We start from the raw sequence: 21,646 nt of genomic DNA, 5'->3' as shown, positions 1-21,646 counted from the left end.
CCCTGACGACCACGTATGCGGGAAGTGTATCCAGCTGCAGCTACTGACAGCTGCAGCTACTGACAGACCGCATTGCGGCGCTGGAGCTGCGAATGGATACATACTGGAGCATTCGCGATGCTGAGGACATCGTGGATAGCACGTTTAGGGAGTTGGTCACACCACAGGTAAAGGCTGCACAGGCAGGAAGGGAATGGGTGACCACCAGGCAGAGTAGTAGGCGCAGGCAGGTAGTGCAGGGGTCCCCCGTGGCCACCCCCCTTTCAAATAGATATACCACTTTAGATATTGTTGAGGGAGATGACTTATCGGAGGAAGGCAGCAGCAGCCAACTTCCTGGCACAATGAGTGGTCCTGCTGCACAGGACGGGAGGAAAAAGAGCGGGAGAGCTATAGTGATAGGAGATTCTATTGTAAGGGCAATAGATAGGCGTTTCAGCGGCCGCAAACGAGACTCCAGGGTGGTGTGTTGCCTCCCTGGTGCAAGGGTCAAGGATGTCTCGGAGCGGTTGCAGGGCATTCTGGAGGGGGAGGGTGAACAGCCAGTTGTCGTGGTGCATATAGGTACCAACAATATAGGTAAAAAATGGGATGAGGTCCTAAAAGCTGAATATAGGGAGTTAGGAGGTAAATTAAAAAATAGGACCTCAAAAGGTAGTAATCTCAGGATTGCTACCAGTGCCACGTGCTAGTCAGAGTAGAAATAGAAGGATATTTCAGATGAATACGTGGCTAGAGGAATGGTGCAAGGGGAAGGGATTCAAAATCCAGGGACATCGGAACCGGCTCTGGGGGAGGTGGGACCAGTACAAACTGGCCGGTTTGCACCTGGGCGGGACCGGAACCGATGTCCAAGTTTGCTAGTGCTGTTGTGGAGGGTTTAAACTAAAATGGCAGGGGGTTGGAGACAGAGGAAAGGGAAGCAAGGATAGAAACAAAAGACAGGAAGGAGAAAAGCAATAGTGGAAGGCAGAGAAATCAAGGGTATAAATCAAACAGGGCCACAGTAAATAAGAATTCTAAAAGGACTAAGAGTGTTAAAAAATCAACCCTGAAAGCTGTGTGTCTTAATGCGAGGAGCATTAGTAATAAGGTGGATGAATTAGCTGCACAAATAAATGTAAACGGATATGATATAATTGGGATTACAGAGACATGGTTCCAGGGTGACCAAGGCTGGGAATTCAACATCCAGGGGTATTCAATATTCAGGAAGGACAGGCAAAAAGGAAAAGGAGGTGGGGTAGCATTGCTGGTTAAAGAGGAGATTAACACAATATTAAGGAAGGCGATTAGCTCTGATGATGTGGAATCTGTATGGGTAGAGCTGAGAAATACCAAGGGGCAGAAAACGTTAGTGGAAGTTGTATACAGACCCCCCAAAGAGTAATGCGGAGGTTGGGGATGGCATTAAATGGGAAATTAGAGACGCGTGCAAAAAGGGCACAGCAGTTATCATGGGTGACTTTAATCTACATATAGATTGGGCTAACCAAATTAGTAACAATACTGTGGAGGAGGAATTCCTAGAGTGTATACGGGATGGTTTCCTGGACCAATATGTCGAGGAACCAACTAGAGATCAGGCCATCTTAGACTGGGTATTGCGTAATGAGAAAGGATTAATTAGCAATGTTGTTGTGCGAGGCCCCTTGGGGAGGAGCGATCATATTATGATAGAATTCTTCATTAAGATGGAGAGTGAAGTAGTTGACTCAGAGACTAGGGTCCTGAATTTAAATAAAGGAATCTACGATGGTATGAGGCGCGAGTTGGCTAGGATGGATTGGGGAACGTTACTTAAAGGGTTGACGGTGGATAGGCAATGGCAAACATTTAAAGATCGCATGGATGAACTACAGAATTTGTTCATCCCTGTCTGGCATAAAAATAAAACAAAAAAGATGGCGCAACCGTGGCTAACAAGGGAAATTAAGGATAGCATAAGATCCAAGGAGAGGACATATAAATTGGCCAGAAAAAGCAGCAAACCTGAGGATTGGGAGCAGTTTAGGATACAGCAAAGAAGGACAGGAGGATTAATTAAGAGGGGGGAAATAGAGTATGAGAGTAATCTTGCAGGGAACATAAAAACTGACTAAAAGCTTCTATAGATATGTGAAGAGAAAAAGATTGGTGAAGTCAAACGTAGGTCCCTTGCAGTCAGAATCAGGGGAATTTATAATGGGGAACAAAGAAATGGCAGACCAATTAAATACATACTTTGGTTCTGTCTTCACAAAGGAGGACACAAATAACCTCCCAGAGATGTCGGGGAACGTAGGGTCTAATGAGAGGGAGGGACTGAATGAAATCAGTATTTGTAGGAAAATTGGCGCCGATAAATCCCCAGGGCCCGATAATCTACATCCTAGGGCACTTAAGGAAGTGGCCCTAGAAATAGTAGATGCATTGCTGGTCATCTTCCAACATTCTATAGACTCTGGCACAGTTCCCATGGGTTGGAGGCTAGCTAATGTAACCCCACTATTTAAAAAAGGTGGTAGAGAGAAACGGGCAATTATAGACCGGTAAGCCTGACATCGGTAGTGGGAAAAATGCTAGAGTCTATTATAAAAGTTGTAATAGTAGAGCACTTGGAAAACAGTGACAGGATCAGACAAAGTCAACATGGATTTACAAAAGGTAAATCGTGCTTGACTAATCTACTGAAATTTTTTGATGAGGTAACTAGTAGAATAGATAAGGGAGTACCAGTGGATGTGGTGTTTTTGGACTTTAAGATGACTTTCAGTAAGGTCCCGCATAAGAGATTAGCGTGTAAAGTTAAAGCACATGGGATTGGGGGTAAGGTACTGAAGGGTTGGGATTTGAGCCAGTTGAATGTTGCAGTCAAACGACACAGCATGACAGCCTAGTTTCGGTTGAAACTAGTTGAAACCACAAATGGAACAGATGGTCAGAAACTGAACTACAAAAGTGATTAAGCATGTGGAGATATGAGAAGCTGCAATAACAAGGTTAACATTTGCAGAACAATCGGGTTACGAAGTAACAACTGTCACGTGGATGTGTGTAAGGTATATTTCATTAACCTTTGAGCCATGTCCAATCACAAGTCACTGACTCAGACCGGCCGAAGCCACGATGAAGCAAGAATGGACCCTGCGATCCAGATAACTGGACAAACTTAGATAAAAGACAGAACTGAAAGAAGGGGCTTAGCTAACGATGTAAAGTTATAATTAGGTTGTTTTTGAAGGAATATAATTGGGCCGAATTGGCCAAGGAATAAGTAATGTAATAACGGCTATCGGTGTGCTGTCTTGTACTGTATATAAGCTTGTGAATTTTGTTGATCGGAGAGAAGGTGCTCGCACAGACCGCGGGGTCTGAGACACTTCTCCCAGAGCTCTGTTTTCAATAAACTGCACCTTTTACTTTACCACAGATTAGATGTGAATTTATTTTCACCCAACAGTACTGACTTGGATAGAGAACTGGTTGGCAGACAGGAAATGCAGTGGGGAAAGAGTTAAACTGACATCACTGGCAGTTTCACTGAATGGTGTAATAAAGACCATACTTTGCAGTAGTAAGCTTTTTCAAAATGGCTGAATTAGCAGTTGAGATAACACAGCTGGACGTGGAAACCATAAGAGGCCTAAGTGGATGCAAGTTCTGTTCTGGCAGGAAAGTAAAACAATGAGTTGGAAGTAAAAGAGGCCTAGAGAGGCAGGAAAGGAGGACAACGAGTCAGAAGTACACTGTTGATGAGACCCATCTGGCATAGACAAAGGTCATAGGTGCAACAACAGCTTGTGGGAGAACAGCCGATAATAAAGATGGTACTTTAATGTAACACGGCATAGGCAACCAATCAGTGAAGATGCATGCGGGCCAAGGTCCAATCAGGTGGCAGGAATGAATTTTGACGTGTGTATTGTAATGTATAAAAATGTAGTGTTTGCTGTACCAATTTGGAAAGGTCTGGCTAAGACAGAGCAGACTGTTTCCCCACCGGTGCAATAAAGACAACTTGACTATCGATCTAAAACCTGGTGTCGAATGTTGGTTTAAAATACTCCACAACAGGAAACAAAGAGTTGGAATAAACAGCTCTTTTTCCGAGTGGCAGGCAGTGACTAGTGGGGTACCGCAGGGATCGGTCCTAGGACCCCAGCTAGTCACAATATATATTAATGATCTAGATGAGGGGACTAGATGTACTATCTCCAAGTTTGCAGACGACACAAAGCTGGGTGGGCATGTGTGCTGTGAGGAGGATGCAGAGAAACTCCAGTATGATTGGGACAGGTTGGGTGATTGGGCAGATGCAGTGTAATGTGGATAAATGCGAGATTATCCACTTTGGTGGCAAAAACAGGAAGGCAGATTATTATCTGAACGGCAACGGGTTGGGAGAAGGGGAAGTGCAACGTGCACCAGTCGCTGAAGGTAAGCATGCAGGTGCAGCAGGCGGTTAAGAAGGCAAATGGTATGTTGGCCTTCATAGCGAGAGAATTCGAGTACAGGAGCAAGGATGTCTTGCTGCAGTTGTACAGGGCCTTGGTGAGACCGCACCTTGAGTATTGTGTGCAGTTTTGGTCGCCTTATCTGAGGAAGGATGTTCTTGCCATGGAGGGAGTGCAGCGAAGATTCACCAGACTGATACCTGGGATGGCAGGAATGACGTATGAGGAGAGATTGGGTCGGTTGGGCTTATATTCGCTGGAGTTTAGAAGAATGAGAGGGGATCTCATTGAAACTTATAAAATTCTAACAGGACTAGACAGACTATATGCAGGAAGGATGTTCCCGGTGGCGGGGGAGTCCAGAACCAGGGGTCACAGTCTAAGGATAAGGGGTAAGCCATTTAGGACAGAGACTAAGAGGAAGTTCTTCACCCAGAGAGTGGTGAACCTGTGGAATTCCCTACCACAGAAGGCAGTAGAGGCCAATTCATTAAATATATTCAAGAAGGAGTTGGATATATTTCTTGAGGCTAAAGGGATCAAGGGATATGGGGAGAAGGCAGGGACAGGGTACTGAATTTGGATGATCAGCCATGATCTCATTGAATGGCGGACCAGGCTCGAGGGGCCGAATGGCCTACTCCTGCTCCTATCTTCTATGTTTCTATCTCTCCTAATGTGGCTCAATGTTAAATGTTGTTTTAAACGCTCCTGTGAAGCACCTTGGGGCATTTTACTACGTTAAAAGGTGCTATATTGTTGTTCATAAAATTTTTAATTATAAATTTCTTAATTTTTTTTCATACTTCACCTTTGTCCCTTTTTTCTCTCTCTCTCTTAATCCAATCTTTCTTTCCCTCTCTTTATTTCTCTCAATCTAATTTGACTCTAATTCACCCTATTTCCTTCTCTGTCGTTCCCGCTGTTTCTTTCTCTATCCTTAAATGTCATTGGTTAAGGAGACAGACCATCGGAGGCGATGTTCAGGATGCCCCATTGGCCTCACTGTTACCAGTTCGCACGCCCAGCATTTTGTGACACAAAAATATAATCTGAAGGGTGTGGTAAAAAAAATCCAATTCACGGCACTCGCTGCAAGATGGTCACTCCAGCAATTTCTCGGCCAATATATTATACAGATAGATTCAAATGAAAAGTAATTGACCCCACAAAAATGCAACTTGCTGCCTTCCTATAGAGAGGATTAAAAATAGACAGTGGTGCGATTAAAACTTTCCATTGCCATGACTCCTGTTGCATTAGCTAATTAACTTTTATTGTCCTATTGGATCAATTCCAAATTGTAGAGAGGATTGGAGAAATTGTGGTGCATATAGGAGCTGTTAATTCAGGCCAGTGGTGTTATTTTACAGTATGTCATTAAATATGTATCATTTATTTTTAACTGCAGAGCAAGCAGAGAACCACAGAATGGGAGCCTTCACTGATCTAAAAATGCAGAATTTTGCACTGTGAAATATTTTGTTTGTACAACTGAGTGTTTGATATTTTCCCCTGTTTTGTGGTTGCTGATAAAGACTGACAAGCTTTTGCTTGTTTGGAGCAAATCAAATCAAAAGTAGAATTATTGGTAACTACCAACACGCAGACCCTTTAGCAAGGGTCAGAGAAGAAAGAGAGTGCCCTAAGGAATGTTGATGAAACTGTATACATTGCTTTATAGCAGCTCCACCAGATTATTCCCATTGTATAAAGAAGAAGCCATAATCGCAAGAAAAGCACTTGATATATAAAGGGAGAGATCAGAAGAAACTTCTTCCAAAGCTGCAACAAGCACATAATTGATCTGGTCTGTCATGTTTGAAATAGGTATCCATTTTTCTCTCTCTTTCACACACATACCCATAGCCTTTCCATTTAAAGAAACATTACATATAAATTTTACTGGAAGAATTTTTTTTACACTTTTCCATTAGCTATTTCACTTTTCCATTAGCCATTAGGGAGGGAGTGCAGCGAAGATTCACCAGGCTGATACCTGGGATGGCAGGAATGACATATGAGGAGAGATTGGGTCGATTGGGCTTATACTCGCTGGAGTTTAGAAGAATGAGAGGGGATCTCATTGAAACTTATAAAATTCTAACAGGACTAGACAGACTAGATGCAGGAAGGATGTTCCCGATGGCTGGGGAGTCCAGAACCAGGGGTCACAGACTAAGGATAAGGGGTAAGCCATTTAGGACAGAGATGAGGAATTTCTTCACCCAGAGAGTGGTGAACCTGTGGAATTCTCTACCACAGAAGGCAGTGGAGGCCAATTCATTAAATATATTCAAGAAGGAGTTGGATATATTTCTTAAGGCTAAAGGGATCAAGGGATATGGGGAGAAGGCAGGGACAGGTACTGAAATTGGATGATCAGCCATGATCTCATTGAATGGTGGAGCAGGCTCGAGGGGCCGAATGGCCTACTCCTGCTCCTATCTTCTATGTTTCTATGTAACTCAAACACTGCCAGTTTCCCCCTCCCTAGCCAAGGGGTGCCAGGGCCATTCCAGCTCTTTCTCCCCTTTAGCTCTTGTAATATTTTCTCAGCAACAACTTGCATTTATATAGCGTATTGAACACAGTAAAATGCCCCAAGGTGCTTCACAAGAGCGTCATCAGAGAGAATTTGACACCGAGCCAAGGAGATATTAGGACAGGGTTCAAAGAAGTCGGTTTTAAGGAGTGTCTTACAGGAGGAGAGGCAGAGAGGTTTAAGGAGGGCATTCCAGAGCTTAGGGTCTAGGCAGCTGAAGGCACAGCTGCCAATGGAGGGGTGAAGGAAGTGGGCGATGCACAACAGGCCAGAATTGGAGGAAGGCAGAGTTCTCGGAGGGTTGTAGCGCTGGAGGAAGATAGAGAGATAGGGAGAGTCAAGACCATGGAGGGATTTGGACGCAAGGATGAGAATTTTAAAATCGAGGCGTTGCCGGACTGAGAGCCAATGTAGATCAGCGAGTACAGGGGTGATGGGTTAATGGGACTTGGTGCAAGTTAGGATACGGGCGGCAGAGTTTTGGATGAGCTGAAGTTTATGGAGAGCGAGATGGGAGGCCGGCCCGGAGAGCAATAGAATTGTCAACAGAAAATGCTGGAAAAACTCAGCAGGCCAGGCAACATCCGTGGAGAGAGAATAGAGTCAAGGCTAAAGATGCACAGGAAATGAAATAGATTAAGAGGCCAGAATTGTCAAGTCTGGAGGTAACGGAAGCATGGATGAGGGTTTGTCTGCAACATTAATAGTTAAGGCAGGCCTCCAGAAGTGTTTGTATTTGGGAGGGGGGGGGGGGGGGGGGGGGGGTTAAGCTAGCTGGGTGTCAATCATGACGTTTGGGTAGAGAGGGGTTTGGGTGATTCTGGGATCCAGGATGTTAAAGAGGTTCAGTGCAGCAGAGCGGGGGGGGGGCTGTTTGTGGAAGAGGGGGGAATGTGACTGGAGTGAAGTTTGAGAGTTTTTTTGATATGAATTATTTTGATTTATGGGATAAGTAACTGGCAATGTGATGAAGTGTCATAGCACTGTGGCTCAGGGAAGTTATGTGAAGGTATGCGATTGGGTAGAATGCGACTGTGCAGACTTTTTCTTTTTGGATGAGGAGCAGGAGATTTTGTTTGTATTGCGGAGAACTAATTAAATAGCCAACAACAGTCAGTCTCACCTGGTCCCGGGTCTCTGCCTCCTGTACTTGGATTCCTTGGAGCTGCTTCTCATAATTCGAGCACATATCACAGCGGCGACCCAGCTTGTTTCCAGCATTCTGCACCTGAGGGGAAATAGTACACAATGAAAAAAGGGCTGAAAGTAAACAGTACAGCGTGTAAATACAGGCAGAACTGAACCACTCCAGCAAGTGTCAAAATATGTTGCCGATTCCCATTCAGAAAGGTGGATTCACCTTAGTGAAGAAAACACTTTTATTCCCTTTTCCCACGAGTGCTGACATCAACGTCTTCCATAGCTCAGGAAACGGACCAGTGAGGCGCTAGCCTTTCCAAAGTCCTAGAACCAGCTATAGGATATCTCCAAAGTGGCTCCGGGCGACAATCCTTTGATTTTATCCCCATTCCCCACCGCCTTGGGCAACAGCTGGCTTCTGCCCCATCACCTCACTGCAGAGATCAATAACTCACTGTGCGGAGTCGCTGACACTCACCCTGTTTCCTTACCTTGGGCGAGCTCCACTTCTCTGTAGTGTGATGCTGAGTTCAGAAAATTCGTGCAGTAAAATTCTTAAGCCTTCAAATAGATTCTTGAATTTATATAAAGGAAATCACCAACAACAGCATGTTCTCCTTTAATGGAGTCAACATTGACTTCAAGTCATACTGGTTCAGTAGGGAATGCATAACAGGGCAGCCCATTTACAAACATTCACTCCTCTTGTCCCAAAGTTTTATTTTGGGGGTAGGAGGGCAGAGGAGGGGAGGGGAGAAGAAATTGGGGACAAAATTCCATCAATGATTTATTGGAGATCTAAACCAGAGTGTAATCTACAAACATATACTAGTTGCATCATGTGAACGATCATTCTTACATCTCCAGCAGCAGAATTAGGTACTTTTCAGGAAGACTGATTTTGAGGATACTCAAATACTGGAATACTGGTGTTAAAAATACTCACTCCAGTACTATACTATATACGATCACTGAAACGTTAAATACAGCGTCAACAGTCATTGGTTGCTGGATTTGTCTCGGTTTCATACTGTACCTAGAATGTATTTAAATCTACACCCAATGTACTTATTACAAGAATTCTTGGTACATTTTAGTGTAGTTTCTTTTAATTCCAATTAGATATTTTTTTTAGATGACAGAATTCCTATGAAATTATTTTTAATAAGTCACTGTGATGGATACACAGCTCCACCACACTCCCAACAGGAAAACGTGCGAGTGCGTATTCTAAAAAGACAGACCAATGCGATTTAAAAAAAATAGCTGGCCAAAACCAATTTTTAAAGAGTTATTCTATCTTTGTGGGGATAAAAACAATCTGTGGAACTTTGACCCGAAGGCTGGCCTGCAGTGATGTTGATGCAGATATTCAAAAATTAACTGCAGCAGAAAATGACCTCATGTCATTGAAATAATGATTTGAAATGTTCTCGAGAGCTAATTCACAAGAACTCAATGACAGTCTCAAAATTGATAAACCGCCTGTTGGGAAGAATTTGATCTCAAGAGGAAACTTGCCTTTGGAACCCCAGAAAACCAGTAAAGCTGGGAAGGAGGAGGGGTTTCCCGGAGGACTTCAGTTCCCGGTTTTGATTGGCTACTTCCAGCTGAGGAGGTGAGGAGGGGTTCATTGCTCACATAACGTTTTGGCACAGACACAGTCAAAAAGGATTCTGGAAAGAACCACGGTGATTTTGGACACACTGATTTTTTGGAACAGTTTAAGTATTGCGTAAGATAAGCATTGTACTGTGGGTCTACAGCTTCCATGTAGCTATTTCATTTGTAAATATATTTCAGAGTGGACAGGAGTGTGTGGTAGACAGACTTGGTTAGTCTTGGGGCTATCCCATTCAAGTCACACATAAGGTTGTGTGGCTCAGTTTGCAGGAGGTATGGGTCAACTTCTAGAAACTGCCTTTTTGCTTTGTCCATAAGATTAAAGTGTTGGAAGATAGGTCGAATAGTAACAGTCATTACAACCGCTATCAGCCAGCAGTATTTATACCGAGGCTTTGTTCTCAACTCAGCAGTGTCAGTTGTGAAGAGGATGTGAAGAGGTTTCAAGGGGATCTCGACAAGTTCAGTGAGTGGGCGAGAACATGGCAGATGGAATATAATGTGGATAAATGTGAAGTTATCCACTTTGGTAGAAAAACAGAAAGGCAGAGTATTTCCTAAATGGTGATGCAGATACTCAAAGAGACCTGGGTGCCCTTGCACATGAGTCACTGAAAGTGAATGTGCAGGTGCAGCAAGCCATTAGGAAGGTATGCTGGCCTTCATTACAAGAGGATTTGAGTACAGGAGTAAAGAAGTCTTACTCCAATTATATAGGGCCTTGGTGAGGCCACGCCTGGAGTATTGTGTACAATTTTGGTCTCCTTACCTAAGGAAGGATATACTTGCTATAGGAGTGCAACGAAGGTTCACGAGATTGATTCCTGGGATGGGGGGACTGTCGTATGAGAAGAGATTGAGTAAACTAGGCCTGTATTCTCTTGAATTCAGAAGAATGAGAGGGGATCTCATTGAAGCATACAAAATTATTACAGGGCTTGATAGGGTGGGTGCTGGGAGAATGTTTCCCTTGGCTGGGGAGTCTAGAACCAGGGGCCACAGCCTCAGGATAAAGGGTAGACCATTCAGGACTGAGATGAGAAGAAATGTCTTCACACAGAGGGTGGTGAATCTTTGGAATTCTCTACCCCAAAGGGCTGTGGAGGCTCAGTCATTGGGTATATTCAAAACAGAAGTCGATAGATTTCTGACTAGTAAAGGCATCAAGGGATATGGCGATAGGGCCGGTGAATGGAGTTGAGGCCGAAGATCAGCCATGATCTTATTGAATGGCGGAGCAGGCTCGAAGGGCCGAATGGCCAACTCCTGCTCCTATTTCTTATGTTCTTTTTAATGATTTTAAGCTCAAGGAAACACACCAATAAGTTTATTTGAGAACTTAAAAAACTTCACAACACAATTACAAACATGCTTTAAAGTGAAGTTGAAACCACTGCTCGAGTGTTTGACAGCTGTACAAGTGAAAGCTTCGCATTCCAAGTACTCACCTCCTGCTGCAGCAAATTCCATTCTTTCTCACTGACCATTCTGTAGCCACTGGGAGCACTGTCCACTACCTGTGTAAGACTCGACAAAAGGGAAGCAGTCTCCTCTTGCTCGGGTGTGAGTGCTTTAATTGCTTTTTCTTGATCTTTGGTCAGTATGAAGGAACCAGACACGTGGAAAGAGCCAATTGAAACTGTATCAAAGTTCTCAGAAATTGAGTCCGCTCCAACCAACGGCCCAAAGTCCGACTCATCCAGATTTCCCGCTGATTTTGCCTTGTGTCCGTAGCCCAAGCTCTTTGGCTGCAAGGAGCCTGAGGTACCCAGACTGTCAGTGGACTGTACTCTCCGTAGGCCTTCTCGAAACGGCTCACTGTCTTGTTTAGTAGCAGGACCTGCAATCGATGCCGACAGATCAGAATCCAAGGAGTGCAAAGAACCATGTAGGCTATTTCCACAAATCTAGGGGGAAAAAACAACGTTCATTTTTTCCAACTGACAGTCATGGCATTACCACAGCATCTTACCATTTTTGTCATTACTACAATGTCAATTTGGTGGACAATGTCTGCAGTTGCTCAAGAGATAACATCCATAACACACAAGATGTCAGCCGCAGCTCAGCGGCAGCACCCTCGCCTCGGAGTCAAGAGGTTGTGGGTTCAAGTCCCACTCCAGAGACTTGAATCTAGGCTGACATTTCAGTGCAGTGCTGAGGGAGTGCTGCACTGTCGGAGGTGCCGTCTTTTGGATGAGACATTAAACCGAGGCCCTGAAGATGGCGAGATGATTGGCCATGAATCCACAGCTATTGGGAGCCCTGTTACCTCAGCCTAAATGGGCATTCCTCAATGGTGAGCTTAGACTGTTGGGCCATGGCAGGTATCATAGCCGGCACCATGAGTGACCCAATTCTCAGCAAACATCCACACCTGCCATTCCAGCAGAATTTAATGGGCAGTGATCAGGAACCTGCACGATGATCAGGAAGCCTGACATATTTTCTGCCCTACCCTGAGAAGATTGAGCCTGATTTGAGTGCTCTCACTGTAGCTCTAGCCAACATCAGCTAACTCAACACACAGCAGGGACTGACCGGGGGCTTCCTGGCCTGTGTGAATCCACATCTCACCATGTGGTGTACTCGCCCACTGAGGGAGAGCAGGAGCTCGATATGCTCACCACGTGAATTCGCAGAATCACCTAGAAATGCCCGAAAATGCTACACAGCTATCTTTGTAGAATCGTTACAGAACTGACCTCTTCATTAGGTAACATGCCAAGAGATTTGGCAGGTGACTCCACACGTGACTGGGAGCTCATTACCGACCCTTCTTCCTCAGTCTCCGGCTGCTTCCTCTCCTTGACTTTGTTGAGGCTGCGCTGTTCATCATCTGCCTGAAACAGGAATATTTACTTCAGAACGCGGCTGCTCACAAGACACTTTTAACATGGTCACACCAAGTGGGCGCATTTCCACATTGCAGCTGGCAACCGCTAACAATGCGCAACTCCCTTACACTCAAGAACATAGCTCAGACCTCACAAACAACTGCCCCAGCACACACTTAGAGCCTCATCCGAGCAGGATTGCTGCACTAGTAGCTGAATTAGAGTGCAGCTTTAAAGCTCTGCATTCATGTTCGCACTAATTAGGCTGAGACTCAACAGAAAGAGAGAAACCGGCACCATTAACAATTCAAGGAAACAGAGTGATCAGTAGTTTATGTTTCAAAGCTTTCCAGGTAATTTTATGGCTCGACAAATCTGTACAGCAAATCCATTTTAAAATGTGCTAGAAATTTAGAGCCAGACCCCAGAAAGGAGTTACAGTTTTGTCTTTGTACAAGACCTTGGTCAGGCCTCAGTTGGAATACTATGTCCCGTTTTGGTCTCCCCATATGGTGGGTGATGAGGCGCTTTGGAAAGGGTGCAGAGAGCCACAAGATTAATTCCCAGTTTAAAGCATCTTAGTTAACCAGACAGACTCAGAGCTGGGTCTCTATGCTTCAGCTGATTTTATCAAGGTTTATAAGATGATGAAGGGACTAGATTCTGTGTGTAGATCAACTGTTTCAACTGAATAGGTTAAGGAGGACCCAGGGTGACTCTTACAAGTTATGCAAAGACAGAATGAGGTTAGATGTCATGGGGTGGTTCCTTCCCCAGAGAATCGTGGACCTGTGGAACAGACTGCCGGCTCATGTGGTGAACGCTGATTTGCTGAATTCCTTCCAGTGAGGGGCCTGGACTAATGATCCAGAGACCGGAGTTCAAATCCCACCACGGCAGCTGGGGAATTTAAATTCAGTTCATTAAATAAATCTGGAATAAAAAGCTCGTATCGGTAATGGTGACCATGAAACTACCGGATTGTCATTAAAACCCATCTGGTTCACTAATGTCCTTTAGGGAAGGAAATCTGCCACCCTTACCCGGTCTGGCCTATATGTAACACACAGCAATGTGGTTGACTCTTAACTGCCCTCTGAAATGGCCTAGCGAGTCACTCAGTTGTAACAAACTGCTACGAAACACAATAATAAGAATAAAACTGGACGGACCACCCGGCATCGATCTCGGCACCAGCTATGGGCACAACGGCACACCCAGCCCAGTCAACCCTGCAAAGTCATCCTCACCAACATCTGGGGACTTGTGCCAAAATTGGGAGAGCTGTCCCACAGACTAGTCAAGCAACAGCCTGACATAGTCACAGATTCATACCTTTCAGCCAATGTCCCAGACTACTCCATCACCATCTCTGGGTATGTCCTGTCCCACTGACAGGAGCGACCCACCAGGGGTGGCGGCAGTGGTATACAGTCGGGAAGGAGTGGCCCTGGAAGTCTTCAACATTGACTCCGGACCCCATGAAGTCTCATGGCTTCAAGTCAAGCATAGGCAAGGAAACCTCCTGCTGATTACCACCTACCACCCTCCCTCACCTGATGAATCAGTACTCCTCCAAGTTGAACACCATTTGTAAGAAGCACTGAGGGTAGCAAGGGCACAGAATGTACTCTGGGTGGGGGACTTCAATGTCCATCACCAAGAGTGGCTCGGTAACACCACTACTGACCAAGCTGGTCCAGTCCGGAAGGACATAGCTGCCAGTCTAGGCCTGTGACAGGTGGTGAGAGAACCAACACAAGGGAAAAACCTACTTGAGCTCGTCCTCACCAATCTACCTGTCGCAGATGCATCTGTCCATGACAGTATTGACCACCGCACAGTCATTGTGGAGACGAAGTCCCATCTTCATGCTGAAGACACCCTCCTTCATGTTGTGTGGCACTACCACCGTGCTAAATGGGACAGATTCAGAACAGATCTAGCAGCTCAAAACAGGACAAATCCCATCCGGCCAATTACCACCCCATTAGTCTACTCTCAATCATCAGCAAAGTGATGGTAGGTGTCATCGACAGTGCTGTCAAGCGGCACTTACTCACCAATAACCTGCTCACCGATACCCAGTTTGGGCTCTGCCAGGACCGCTCGGTTCCAGACCTCATTACAGCCTTGGTCCAAACATGGACAAAAGAGCTGAATTCCAGCGGTGAGGGGAGAGTGACTGCCCTTGACATCAAGGCAGCATTTGACCGAGTGTGGCATCAAGGAGCCCTAGTGAAACTGAAGTCAATGGGAATGGAAGGTGGAGGTGGAGGTAAGGAATAATAAGGGGAAAAAAACACTAGTGGGCGTAGTCTATAGGCCTCCGAACAGTTGCAGCTCTGTTGGACGGAGTATCAATCAGGAAATAGTTGAGGCTTGTAATAAGGGAGCATCTATAATTATGGGGGATTTTAACTATCATATTAATTGGACAAATCAAATTGGGCAGGGCTGCCTTGAGGATGAGTTCATTGAGTGTATTAGGGATGGGTTTCTTGAGCAGTATGTAACTGAACCGACCAGGGGGCAAGCAACCTTAGATCTGGTCCTGTGTAACGAGACAGGATTAATTAAAAATGTCCTAGTAAAGGATCCCCTTGGAATGAGTGACCATAACATGGTTGAATTCCATATTCAATTAGAGGGTGAGAAGGTTGGATCTCAAACAAGCGTGCTGAGCTTGAATAAAGGAGACTATGAAGGTATGAGAGTGGAATTGAGTAGAGTGGATTGGGAAAATAGATTAAAGGGTAAGATGATACATGATCAGTGGTGTACATTTAAGGAGTTATTTTACAACTTCCAAAAAATATATATTCCACTGAGAAGAAAAGGGTGTAAAAGAAAAGACAGCCATCCGTGGCTAAGTAAAGAAATTAAGGATAGTATTCGACTAAAAACAAGGGCATATAAGGTAGCCAAATCTAGGAGGATTGGGAAAACTTTAAAAGACAGCAAAAAATAACAAAAAGATTGATTAAGAAAGGGAAGATAGATTATGAAAGTAAATTAGCAAAAAATATAAAAACAGATAGTAAGAGTTATATAAAAAGAAAAAAAGGGTGGCTAAAGAAAATGTTGGTCCCTTAGAGGATGAGACCGGGAAATTAATGGTGGGAAATACGGAGATGGCAAAAACACTGAATGAATATTTTATATCAGTCTTTACAGTAGAAGACACTAAGAATATCCCAACACTGGACAAACAGGGGGCTATAGGGGGGGGGAGGAGCTAAACACGATCAAAATCACTAAGGAAGTGGTACTCGGTAAAATAATGGGACTCAAGGCGGATAAATCACCTGGACCTGATGGCTTACATCCTAGGGTCTTGAGGGAAATGGCGGTAGGGATTGTGGATGCATTGGTAATAATTTTCCAAAACTCCCTGGACTCAGCAAAGGTCCCGGCAGACTGGAAAGCTGCTAATGTAACGCCCTTATTTAAAAAGGGCAGTAGACAGAAGGCTGGAAACTATAGACCGGTTAGTCTAACATCTGTGGTAGGTAAAATATTGGAGTCCATTATTAAGGAGACAGTAACAGGACATTTGGATAATCATCATTTAATAGGACAAAGTCAGCATGGTTTTATGAAGGGGAAGTCATGTTTGACAAATTTGCTGGAGTTCTTTGAGGAAGTAACATATAGGGTGGATAAAGGGGAACCAGTGGACGTAGTGTATTTAGACTTCCAAAAGGCATTTGACAAGGTGCCACACAAAAGATTATTGCTTAAGATAAAAAATCACGGGATTGGGGGTAATATTCTGGCATGGATAGAGGGTTGGCTATCTAACAGAAGGCAGAGAGTTGGGTTAAATGGTTCATTCTCGGACTGGCAATCAGTGACTAGTGATGTTCCACAGGGGTCAGTGCTGGGTCCCCAACTCTTTACAATCTATATTAACGATTTGGAGGAGGGGACCGAGTGTAACATATCAAAGTTTGCAGATGATACTAAGATGGGAGGGAAAGTAGTGAGTGAGGAGGATATAAAAAAACCTGCAAGGGGACATAGACAGGCTAAGTAAGTGGGCAGAGATTTGGCAGATGGAATACAATACTGGAAAGTGTGAGGTTATGCACTTTGGCAGGAAAAATCGTAGAGCAAGTTATTATCTTAATGGCAAGAAACTGGAAAGTACTGAAGTACAAAGGGATCTGGGGGTCCTGGTGCACGGAACTCAAAAGGTTAGTATGCAGGTGCAGCAAGTGATTAAGAAGGTCAATGGAATGTTGGCTTTCATTGCTAGGGGGATAGAATATAAAAATAGGGAGGTATTGCTTCAGTTGTACAAGGTATTGGTGAGACCGCACCTGGAATACTGCATACAATTTTGGTGTCCATACTTAAGAAAAGACATGCTTGCTCTCGAGTCAGTACAAAGAAGGTTCACTCGGTTAATCCCGGGGATGAGGGGATGGACATATGAGGAAAGGTTGAGTAGATTGGGACTCTACTCATTGGAGTTCAGAAGAATGAGAGGCGATCTTATTGAAACATATAAGATTGTGAAGGGGTTGGATCGGGTGGATGCGGGGAGGATGTTCCCGATGATGGGTGAAACTAGAACTAGGGGGCATAGTCTTAGAATAAGGGGCTGCTCTTTCAAAACTGAGATGAGGAGGAACTACTTCACTCAGAGGGTGGTAGGTCCATGGAATATGCTGCCCCAAAAAGCTGTAGAAGCTACATCATTACATAAATTTAAAACAGAAATAGACAGTTTCCTAGAAGGGAATAAAGGGTTATGGGGAGCGGGTAGGAATTTGGACATGAGTCTAGGTTCCGATCGGTCATGGCCCTATGGGTAGCGGAGCGGGCCCAGGGGCCGTGTAGCCTGATCCTGCTCCTATTTCGTGTGTCTAATTCTGTTAGATTCAGGAGATGGTTCTGTGATAGTAGATTGACGGTTAGGATCAGATCAGCCATGATCTTATTGAATGGCAGAGCAGGTTCGAGGGGCTGATTGGCCTACTCCTGCTCCTATTTCTTATGTTCTTATGAATCGGGGGGAGGGGGGGAAACTCTCCACTGGCTGGAGTCATACCTAGTACAAAGGAAGATGGTTGTGGTGGTTGGAGGTCAATCATCACAGCCTGAGGACATCACTGCAGGAGTTCCTCAGGGCAGTGTCCTAGGCCCAACCATCTTCAGCTGCTTCAGCAATGACCTTCCCTCCATCATTCGGTCAGAAGAGGGGATGTTCGCTGATGACTGCACAGTGTTCGGTGCCATTCGCAACTCCTCAGATAATGAAGCAGTCCATGCCCGCATGCAGCAAGATCTGGGCGACATTCAAGCTTGGGCTGATGTGTGGCGTGAATGTTACCTGCCACTTAAGTGCCAAGTAATGACCATCTCCAACAAGTGAGCGTCTAACCACTGCCCCTTGACATTCAAAGGCATTACCATTGCAGAATCTCCCACCATCAATATCCTGGGGGGTCACCATTAACCAGAAACTTAACTGGACCAGCCACATAAATACTGTGGCAACAAGAGCAGGTCAGAGGCTGGGTATTCTGCGGCGAGTGTCTCACCTCCTGACTCCCCAAAATCTTTCCACCATCTACAAGGCACAAGTAAGGAGTGTGATGGAATACTCTCCACTTGCCTGGATGAGTGCAGCTCCAACATTCAAGAAGCTCGACACCATCCAGAACAAAGCAGCCCGCTTGATTGGCACCCCATCCACCACCTTAAACATTCAATCCCTCCACCACTGGTGTACCGTGGCTGCAGTGTGTACCATCTACAAGATGCACTGCAGCAACTTGCCAAGGCTTCTTCGGCAGCACCTCCCAAACCAGCATCTTTTCCAGTGGCAGCAGCTGGTGAGTGGCCTGCGCGGGACCTCCCAATTGCTACCCGGCCGAGCACCTTAGGGACAACATACCGTTGTGGGGACTGTATGAATTATGATGTACAAGACCTCACAATTATACGGGACAGGCTGGAAGGTCCCTGTCTTTTCTAATCTGTCATTTTTCTGATGTTCATAAAACAAAATTCATTCCAATGAGGTGAACAATTCAAGTGATGCTTTCTACCTTCACTGACACAACCACTCGACTGTCCCATAACATCTTTGGAAAGCAATGAACCACATCGTCAGACTAATTCTCTACTTGCAAGCTTAAATGATTACATCAGGGATACCAGTTTTAATTGAGGGCAGCAACTTGCTGAAGGACCACTCTCAGACCCCAGGAGGCCATTTCTCTGCTCCGTTTTATTAAAAATTGCAAACCCTTCAGTTCCTGCTCTTACAAAGAGTTTCCACATCTCGCTTTACACGATCGAGAAATCAGGATCACAGTAGGATAATCAAATGTTTCCAGAAGCTGATTCTTTTGCTATGAAACAGTCAGATCCCCGTCTGCCTCGTTCCTTCTGCCACTCACGTGAACATTAAAATCACAGATTTCAAGTCTTTCATACTTGCTCCTTCCTTTTCAGCTCTTCCACCTGTCGAAGCTGCTCTGAAGTGAGAACGTTTTCCATGCGCTGCATGTCCCTCATCAGGAGCCGCTGGGATTCTAGGAACTGGTCGTTGGCCCGTTGCCATGTGTATTTCAGCTGGTTGTGCTGCTGCCTCTCTTGTTCCAACAGATGACACACTGACGGAAACATTTAAACAAACCACATTCAACAAACCAGCTACAGCTACCCAATAGATTTCACAACCAATAAATTCTCATCAATTCAACTAGGCCACAGTTTTACAACAACTTCTTATATTTATATAGCCCCTTTAACGTAATAAAATGTCCCAAGGCACTTCACAGGAGCGATTACCAAACGAAATTCAACACCAAACCACATAAGGAGATATTTGGGCAGATGACCAAAGTTAGGTCTTAAGAGCATCTTAAAGGAGGAAAGGCGGGGTAGAGGCGCAGAGGTTTAGGGAGGGAATTCCAGAGTTTAGGGCCTAGGCAGCCGAAGGCACAGTCGCCAGAGGCCAGAATTAGAGGAGTGGAGATATCTGGGGGGGGGGGGGAAAGAGGTTGTAGAGCTGGAGGAGGTTACAGAGATTGGATGGGGCGAGGCCAAGGTGGGGAGGGGGGGGGGGTTTGAAAACAAGAATGAGAATTTTAAAAATCGAGGCATTATCAGAGCAGGATCCAATGTTGGTCTGCGAGCACAGGGATGATGGGTGAACGGGACTGGGTGTGAGTTAGGACACGGGGCAGTGAGCACGGGGGGTGATGGGTGAACGGGACTGGGTGCGAGTTAGGACACGGGGCAGTGAGCACAGGGATAATGGGTGAACGGGACTTGGTGTGAGTTAGGACACGGGGCAGTGAGCACAGGGGGTGATGGGTGAACGGGACTGGGTGTGAGTCAGGACACGGGGCAGTGAGCACAGGGGGTGATGGGTGAACGGGACTGGGTGTGAGTCAGGACACGGGGCAGTGAGCACAGGGGGTGATGGGTGAACGGGACTGGGTGTGAGTCAGGACACGGGGCAGTGAGCACAGGGGGTGATGGGTGAACGGGACTGGGTGCGAGTTAGGACACGGGGCAGTGAGCACAGGGATAATGGGTGAACGGGACTTGGTGTGAGTTAGGACACGGGGCAGTGAGCACAGGGGGTGATGGGTGAACGGGACTGGGTGTGAGTCAGGACACGGGGCAGTGAGCACAGGGGGTGATGGGTGAACGGGACTGGGTGTGAGTCAGGACACGGGGCAGTGAGCACAGGGGGTGATGGGTGAACGGGACTGGGTGCGAGTTAGGACACGGTGCAGTGAGCACAGGGGGTGATGGGTGAACGGGACTGGGTGCGAGTTAGGACACGGGGCAGTGAGCACAGGGGGTGATGGGTGAACGGGACTGGGTGCGAGTTAGGACACGGGGCAGTGAGCACAGGGGGAGATGGGTGAACGGGACTTGGTGCTAGTTAGGACACGGGGCAGTGAGCACAGGGGGTGATGGGTGAATGGGACTGGGTGTGAGTTAGGACACGGGGCAGTGAGCACAGGGGGTGATGGGTGAACGGGACTGGGTGCTAGTTAGGACACGGGGCAGTGAGCACAGGGGGTGATGGGTGAATGGGACTGGGTGTGAGTTAGGACACGGGGCAGTGAGCACAGGGGGTGATGGGTGAACGGGACTGGGTGTGAGTTAGGACACTGGGCAGTGAGCACAGGGGGTGATGGGTGAACGGGACTGGGTGCGAGTTAGGACACGGGGCAGTGAGCACAGGGGGTGATGGGTGAACGGGACTGGGTGTGAGTTAGGACACGGGGCAGTGAGCACAGGGGGTGATGGGTGAACGGGACTGGGTGCGAGTTAGGACACGGGGCAGCCGAGTTTTGGATGAGCTCAAGTTTACAGAGGGTAGAATGTGGGAGGCCGGCCAGGAGTGTGTTGCAATAGTCATGCCTAGAGGTAACAAAGGCATGGATGAGGGATTCAGCTGAGCCGAAGCAGGGGCGGAGATTGGCGATATTATGGAGGTGGAAATAGGCGGTCTTGGTGATGGAGTGGATACATGGTCGGAAGCTCATGTCGGGGTCAAATATGACACCAAGGCTGCGATCAGTCTGGTTTCAGCCTCAGACAGATGCTAGGGAGAGGGATGGAGTCGGTGGCTAGGGAACGGAGTTTGTGGAGGGGCCCGAAGACAATGGCTATGGTCTTCCCAACATTTAGCTGGAGGAAATTTCTGCTCATCCAGAACTGGATGTCAGACGAGCAGTGTGTCAATTTAGAGACCGTGGAGGGGTCGAGAGAGGTGGCGGTGAGGTAGAACTAGGTGTGGTCAGCGTACATGTGGAAACTGACGGTGCTTTCGGATGATGTCGCCGAGGGGCAGCATGTATATGAGAAATATGAGGAGGTCAAGGATAGATCCTTGGGGCACACCAGAGGTAACGATGCGGGAGTGGGAAGTGAAGCCGTTGCAGGTGATTCTCTGGGTATGACTGGATAGATAAGAATGGAACCAGACGAGTGCAGTCCCACCCAGCTGGACAACGGAGGAGAGGTGTTGGAGAAGGATGGAGTGGTCAACCGTGTCAAAGGTTGCAGACAGGTGGAGAAGG

The 21,646-nt window shown here is 46.2% G+C and overlaps 1 protein-coding gene across 1 annotated transcript in view; it reads right to left on the bottom strand.

Annotated features, from left to right (window-relative positions):
• Window positions 1-21,646, bottom strand: part of rabep1 (rabaptin, RAB GTPase binding effector protein 1) — a 119,382-nt gene that overhangs the window by 83,421 nt on the left and 14,315 nt on the right. Inside the window, exons 6-9 of the mRNA XM_085964129.1 lie at window positions 19,035-19,213; window positions 12,450-12,587; window positions 11,193-11,651; window positions 8,105-8,209 (exon numbers count right to left, since the gene is read on the bottom strand). Coding sequence (XP_085820255.1) covers window positions 8,105-8,209; window positions 11,193-11,651; window positions 12,450-12,587; window positions 19,035-19,213 — 881 coding nt within the window. The remainder of the gene's footprint in view (window positions 1-8,104; window positions 8,210-11,192; window positions 11,652-12,449; window positions 12,588-19,034; window positions 19,214-21,646) is intronic.

This window comes from Somniosus microcephalus, chromosome 22 (assembly GCF_052327205.1).
Source record: "Somniosus microcephalus isolate GS21.2 chromosome 22, FLI_Smic_1.0, whole genome shotgun sequence".
Lineage (NCBI taxonomy): Eukaryota > Metazoa > Chordata > Chondrichthyes > Squaliformes > Somniosidae > Somniosus > Somniosus microcephalus.
The sequence above is the reverse complement of the archived record's forward strand: the minus strand, read 5'-3'. Positions and strand labels throughout refer to the sequence as shown.